This window comes from Mizuhopecten yessoensis, unplaced genomic scaffold (genome assembly GCF_002113885.1).
Source record: "Mizuhopecten yessoensis strain PY_sf001 unplaced genomic scaffold, ASM211388v2 scaffold3151, whole genome shotgun sequence".
NCBI lineage: Eukaryota > Metazoa > Mollusca > Bivalvia > Pectinida > Pectinidae > Mizuhopecten > Mizuhopecten yessoensis.
In genome coordinates, this window is record NW_018404901.1 from 267,811 (window position 1) to 275,874 (window position 8,064).

Sequence of the window (8,064 nt, forward strand, 5' to 3'; positions counted from 1 at the left end):
TCCATTTCCTGTATCAATTTCATCTGGTCACTACTAAAATGACAAACTTGTCTAGTTCGTGGCTTACAATAAGGGCAGGCAACCCACTTAGTCTCTCAGAATAAGGCTGGTACACAAATGTCCCCTCAATCACCAACACATGTTACACTGTGTGGGTCTGTCAGGACAAATGAGGGTAGTACTTCATCATCCAAAATATCAATACAAACGCTTTGTGTTTCTATTTGGTCCAGTAGGAACGGAGTGGACATAGACATGTAGGGTCACTTTTGTGGAACGTCAAAGAAAAATAGCACTCACCTGCTTCTTGGTAGGAACATAGATCCTTCGATGAACACAGACCCAGACAGTAAAATATACCAACATGTACTCAACTCTTCACGACTGAAACGAAAACAAGATTATTTAACTCTCCAAAAGTCACAAATTGATTTTATTTTTTATTTTTTAAACAAAATCAACATTAATATAAGAAGAATACATTTCAACATAAAAAATAACATCATGAATCTCACAAATGAATAATTATAAGGTACTAGAGATACACTACAGCATAATGAATTCCACCCAATCTTTTTGGGATTAGTGGTGTGTGATGGGAATTATACGCACATGTATATATCGTCAAGAGGAGATGTCTGTGGCAGTCAACGGGTACAGACGTCAGGGTAGGGGGATTTTGTACTTTTTGTCCATTTTATTGCTATATTTGGGGTTTTTCAAACATCAAACCTGTAGGATATTTACAGCACAGATCAAACTATGCTGTAAATATAGAGCAGACCATGATGTAACCATGAAAGTACAGCCTTCTGTATTCCTATTAAGACCATCTGTTTCAGTTCTGTTTGCAGTGGGCTGGATCACAAAAGATAACTCTAATTTACAAGACCACAATGTTTTCCTTTTAGGACCTTGCTAAAACAATTAAAGTATCAACCCCTATCTTCATGTGTAAATCTATATCTGTACAGCAACACATTCAGTTACTGTACCAGCCCCGAAACACAAACATCAAAGGCAGTTATGTTTTAAGTATTCATAAAAATATTACGCAGAAAAAGAACTAAATAATCTAAATCAAGAAACGTAACAGTAATTTCATTCCGGTTTCTTGCTGCCAAAACAGGCACTTTCTCCTTGCTGAAAAGTGCCGTTATTTCCCCAAAGTGAAGAAAAATGTTAGGATTATTTTGTTTCATAATTCTTATAAAGATATAACTATAATCTAGGTCACAGAAACACTGCAACATGCATAAGTTTATAGCTGTTCGTTAAAATGTTGATAATAAAAACATGCTTGGCTTTAATAAGATTTAATTACTTCAAAAAATTCAGTTTTCTTTTTTTCTTCACATAATAATGCATTAATATATATAGTAAATATTAGGTAACTAAAGCATTTTTTAACATACAAATATGATGATCGCAAACAACATTTAACACAAACAGTTCATATAATGAAATTTTCATATATCTTCCCATGCTTTAAAACAATAACTAAATCTGGACCACTGGGCCACTATCTCATCAGAGACAATGTAGTCACAGGAAATGCTGAATTGTCATATATAGATTTCACCCCATGATCATGATTGAATCGTGCAGGAAGGGGCTGTAAATTTAGAACTTCAATAATTACCAGTAGAGGATGTCGTTTGCGTCGTGACACTCATAACGGACAGTACGGCACAAGGCACGAAGGGCAGGCTCTCGCAGTGACGACAAAGCCTCCATTCCGTGCAGATAGGAAAAGATGACATCCAGGTCCTACAACACATCAATAGAATTTCTACATTTCACAGTTATGTAACAGGTACACATTCTAGTTTGGGTGTTTGTTATCTCCTTTCAATCCCTTCTTCTGTATCTTTCAAATGATATTTTACTGCCGTGTTTTTGTGGAACTCTTTTACGAAAGGAGAAACGTGATATTAAGGTAGCATATCTTTAAGGATACAAGTTCCCTTAAATAGTAACATTTATCAAGTGTTTATCTCCTGCTGAGATATATGGCAAGAACATTTGTATAGTTATTTTTTTTAATGGAAACAGTTGATGACACGTTCAACCTAAAACCTCAAACATTTAACATAAAAAATGTCTAACATTGAACACATCTTGATAACTTGAACATAATTCTTATTGATAGGATCATAACTTAAATTTAATGTTGTAAGGGGCAATAACTCCAACACAGATCATAGGTGTAATGTGTAAGCCACAGCATATGTCTGTAAGATAAATATCTCCGGTTCCTGTTTCCTCAACGCGAGCCTGAGGACAGAGGTCCAATTTTAGACAAGCACTGTTAAGGTCAATACCCTTGTCCCAATCCTGTGTATACTGGGGAACAGTTTATTGCAGTTTAACTTTTGTCCCATTCGCCCTTTGTAACGGTAACAAATATTCGTACACATTATGCTATATTATTTCTCTGTGGGAAGGGTGACAGAAATTAGAGCAAATAGTAATCTGGATTTTATTGGTGAAGGGCAAATACCATCTGGATTTTACTGGTGAAGGGCAAATATTAATCTGGATTTTACTGGTGAAGGGCAAATAGTTAGTGTCAAAAGGAAAATATCCCAAAACGAAATTATTTTTTAGATGTTAAAACCTAAAACAAAGTTTAAATGATCATGAACAAGTGTAAATTAAATGTCTGATGTAAACTCTAACAGTATCTGATCATGTGACTAAGCCATTTCATATCAGATAGTAACATCAAATTGAAAAAAAACATATTATATATTAAATTGATTTACAAAAAAAGAAATTGGCATGGAAATCTCTGGTAGTTATTTTAGTTGCATTTCATTTGTTTTTCTTGCGGTTACCCCCTCAGAAATGTGTGTAAGGTGGTAAGACTTACCTCCCTTTATCTATCATTATGTGATGTACCAGCTACTGTGGTACCAACTGTGGTACCAGACATAAAATTCTCCATTTTTTTTAGTATATATACAACCAGTAGATTAGGCCAAACAAACAATATTTGGTGTTTCCGGTAACTCTACCTACCCTAATTTGTTGTGTCTACCCTAAACTTTGTAATGGCAATTTTCAAAGAAGCACTGTTAAAGTCAAGATCACTCCTAAACATACCACATACAAATTATCTTTAAAAATACAATATTTTACCTACCTACCTACCTACCCTCATTTTCTCCAACATGTTATATGAAACACGTACATTTTTCTGTCTGGCCTTATCAAAACATTTGATATCAAAAAAAGGAAGCGGCATTTCAGCAGGATAATAATAGATCTGGGTGAATTTGTATTCAACCAATATTAAAGTATAGTCACAGTGTGACCATCAATCTAACCCCTCCACCAGATCTCTGATTAACCCTCAGAGTCAGATGTTATACTTCTCTAAACTCTCCACCAGATCTCTGATTAACCCTCAGAGTCAGATGTTATACTTCTCTAACCCCTCCACCAGATCTCTGACTAACCCTCTGAGTCAGATGTTATACTTCTCTAACCCCTCCACCAGATCTCTGATTAACCCTCAGTGTCGGATGTTATACTTCTATCACTGTAAACATGTCTGTTGTAATTCTAGGCTGACAACTTGCTATATAGAAACCATCAGTGAGGCCAGATTTTTGTGGAGCCTCATCAAGATAGTTTTAGAAACCCTACAAGGGAGAGAAATGTTATACAATTTGAATTAGCACTTGTACACCGTTAAGGAAATTCTTGCCCCAACTAGCAGAAAAAAAATAATAAAATGTTGATGAAATCTTGGCAGAATTAAAATCTGATTTAATACATCACAACCGAGAGTATGTATATTTTTTCCAAATCAAATTAAAGTTACCCTTTACATTGGCCTAAGTTTAAAATTAAATATTACACCACTAACTTAAATTTAATGTCACTTATTATAATCAGGAGAGATAAAAGATTTGAAAACACATGAACTTTTCATCATTTTAAACTGTATTCAAGTTTATTTTGAAAAGAAAGGTTTGCAGGAGTTTTTCAGAAAAGGATTTTTTTTTGTGAATTTCACAATGCTGCCAAATGCTAATACCAGGATTGTAAATTCTCCACAGTGTGATATGGTACATGTAAACAAGACATGACATCAAAAGCTGTCTAATATGGTATACAATGTTTCCAATGCCAGACAAAGATTATCTTGAGAAAGGATGCTGAAACTGAACTTGTACAACAGTAAGCCTAGATAACCCCGACAGAAAGCTGCAGGTGTACGATGTAATCACAGGTGACCGGGTGAAATATACCACGTCAGACTTATAGACCTGTGTATCAAAGTTCACTGTAGATAGTTCCTTACTATACCAGGAACACAGCTGTAAACATGTATACAACACCTGCTGCAGAATTAACCCATTCACCCCTGAAATTTCATAATGAACTATTCCAACCTTTGAATTGGAAGAGTTCAAATGTATCTTCAGGAGTGAATGAGTTAACAAGTGTTTGTGTTATGCAGGTTCTGTTTTCTATGTCAATATAAACTGCTAGCACTACATGGAATTTATCGTTTGCAATTTAACATTCACATTGATCTCGACTACGAATGTCAAAATGCAGCTGAAAGCAATCCAATCACTTTTACCATTTGGGGAATATTTTCAAGACATAAAATATAAAATTCACCAGAGTAATCCTTTGGGCTTTCATTTGGTTTAAATGATTTGAGAACAGTCAGGATGATAACAATACTACTGAATATTGTTGCATTTTACAGTTGCTTTACGGAACTCTAGTTCCCATTTTGATTGCATGTAACCCAGTACTTAATTCCTCACCTCTCACAGAATTTGCAATAAATAGATGTAAAATACAAAACTATGTGAATATAAATCACTGAGTATCAAACCATTCTGATAAGTTGTCTTACTGGCATGGCTGGAGTGGGACAAACACTATCAACATCCACAGGACTTAGCACGACTCGAGTGCAGTTGGTTTAAATATAACATGACACACATTTTTTCTATATCCTCCTCGGATGGATCATAATTAGAAATAGCAGGTCAATATTCACTTTATGACATCATTTTAATTGTAACAACACTCTTTGCTACGTGTAGTACATTCGGATTCCTCCTGAAAATATGTTCATACATTCCATCTTGTTAAATGATTTAAACATCATATAGTATCTAACATACAATTAAGGACTTTTATTATGGTGAATATGTGGTTATATGGACCTTAAAAAAGTGAAATTGTATTGACCTCAACTTCGCCTCGGTCAATATCACTTTCTCAGGTCCATATAACCACAAATTCACCTCAACAAAAGTCCATAGCTGATAAATACCAGTTCCTGCTATAGTGAATATATTAAACATTACAAAAACAAAGTGTCCAGAAACACAACATTCTACGTATTCAAATATTGCACCTTCTAGTGGAATGTCTTTTAATTAAATGTACATGTACGTTTTTGTTTCAGGAAAAATTATGATATTCTTTGAAAAGTTGCTTCCCATCAAATCTTGACCAAAAAACCTTTAGGAGGCAAGGCCTTTTAGATCATCACATTTTTATGATTTTTATATATTGATATTTCAATTTATAAGTCTCAAAATATACACTGGTTTCAAAATAAACAAAACAAAAACAAGTGCGTAGAAGAAGTATGAAACCTTACCTTATCCATCTACGTGGAGGATAAACTCCAGTCAGATGTATAACTAACGTGAAATAACTCTCCTTCAATCTATCTAACCCTTGTTTACCCACTCATTCACGATCAGATAGAGGCCTACGCATGGTCAAAAACAGCACAGTCCTGCTGCCAGCTACAATCGTCCGTCAAAAATATTGGCTAGCAATGAATGTTGTAAGCTATTGGGAGAAAATAGATATGTACATTCCTACACCTTTTGGCCTCTCAACTCTCTTAATTGACATATATATATATATATGAATGGTACGTAGCTGTGTGTTTCTCTCAAATGCTTTAAGTTTGGTACCAATTACAACCTTGCTTCCAAAAATAATACATTTCCAATTACCCAATAGTGAATCACAGTCTATATATAAACTTGTTTAAAACTACATAAAGAGCTCAGGAGTCTGCCTAATATAAGATGTAATAACTGCCACGAAAGCCGCGTACCTGTTAAGATGTGTTGCATGTTATCTCAGATCCGCTTCAGGCATGTTATAGAATAATCGGCAGGAATTATCTTGACATTCTGTCGAAAAAGTTTGGTACATGCATACACACACAAAATTAATATCAGCTTTTTCTTAAAGATTTATTTTAACATTACAGGATCGTGATTGAATGGACTAGGACACACCTGGTTGTGTACTGCATCTGTAAATATCGTTTACATCCCACTCCTTCCAAAACTATCCCTCAGAACTCTAAAAATATCTTAAAATAAAATACAGTGCTCTTTATGAGGCTTCTGCGAAATTTCCAGCACAACTTCAAAATAACAAACTTCCAATGTAATTCTGTCTACTGGGTATTTTGTATCCTTTATTTTATAAAACATTCATTCTGAACCATTAATAACAGAACATAGACCATCAAAACCTTTACCTTTAATAAGCACACCCATTTTGTCCTGAAGTATTTGGAGAAGAATATCAGGGAAGATAATGGACTTTGACCAAAATCTGTTGAACTTGACAGTCTCTGGATGGGATACACATCAATAATTTTGAATAAAATCTGTTAGAACAGTTTAAACAATTCTGAGGTCAGGTTTCCAAACACAGTAGGGGAGAATAAACGACCAGCTGGTTGTCACGGGAATTGAATTGAATTGAATTGAATGGGTCACCTGAGCATATCATTTAGCTAAAGCGTATTGTTTATTAAAGTCTGGTCCACTAGAATCGGAACAAAATCAGGGCTATTTTAATCTTAACTCCAAGACTATTTTAACCTTTTTCCAACCAAAATAACAAAAAATAGCCTTTTTTTATAGAAACTTTCAGAAACCTCCAACATGCAGTTATGTTTATTCTGACACAGAAAGGACTATGATGAAAATAGACAAATATTGTGTATATAGAATCCAAGTACCTTTCCCAAAATAACTAGAAATATACTGGCTTATCAAAACACAAGACTTCGTTTGTCCATCCAAAAACTCAAATAGAAAGAGAAAGATACTGACAGATCTAGGAAGAAAACAACCAATCAAGCTAACAGAAACCCAAAGATGTAATGTAAGGGTAGGGCAGTTGAAACAAGGATGTGTTTAGTGTGTGTGATTTCACATGAATACACCATTATAGTCAGACAACTTTACAGCACTGAACCGTCCAAAAATATTGTAATCAAAAAAGAAATGTAGCAAGCTGGAATATGGAATAATATCTACACATCTACTACACAAAGATTTCAACGAAAAGTTGATGAAACAGAAACAAAAAAATACACAATGTCAAGTCTAATGGAAGCATGACTGGCTAGGAGCCCAAACACTGTGAATCATAGCCAAGGAATTGGCATTCAGCCTGAAAGCTATTTGTTGCTGTTTTCAGTTTCAAAATTAATGACAGAAATGTGTACCCTGTATATCATTATCAATTGTACTTAAGTAAATTATTTATAGCAGAGGTTTTGTACAAGGCTTAATGTTATTTTACTGGGCTCTGATAAACATACTTTTTAAATTTCATTTCACCTCAGTTTCCTAGACGAAGTGTAGATTTTGTTTACATAAATTCTGTGTCTGATGTATTCAATTGCATGCATCATATCGTGTACAAGTTATATTGAACTACAAGGAGACAATCCATAATGAACTCCATAGGATAAAATTCTTTTAATTTAAGTTTACAAATAATGACAGAATGTCTCATATTCTGGAAAGAATTATTTACTGTATATATATGTACACGGTCATACTGTATATATGTACAAGGTCATACTGTATATATGTACAAGGACATACTGTATATATGTACACGGTCATACTGTATATGTTCAAGGTCATACTGTATATATGTACAAGATCATACTGTATATATACACGGTCATAATGTATATATGTACACGGTCATACTGTATATGTTCAAGGTCATACTGTATATATGTACACG

The 8,064-nt window shown here is 34.3% G+C and overlaps 1 protein-coding gene across 9 annotated transcripts in view; it reads right to left on the bottom strand.

Moving 5' to 3' along the window:
* The window catches only part of LOC110447077 (rap guanine nucleotide exchange factor 6-like), a 136,323-nt gene that overhangs the window by 117,281 nt on the left and 10,978 nt on the right, over positions 1-8,064 (bottom strand). For 8 of the 9 annotated variants that reach the window (XM_021492515.1, XM_021492502.1, XM_021492507.1 and 5 more), the window contains exons 3-4: positions 1,643-1,770; positions 301-384 (exon numbers count right to left, since the gene is read on the bottom strand). In XM_021492515.1, the coding sequence (XP_021348190.1) occupies positions 301-384; positions 1,643-1,770 (212 nt within the window). Of the gene's footprint in view, positions 1-300; positions 385-1,642; positions 1,771-5,644; positions 5,698-8,064 lie in introns of those variants that run through there. The other variant, XM_021492506.1, reaches the window with a different exon arrangement.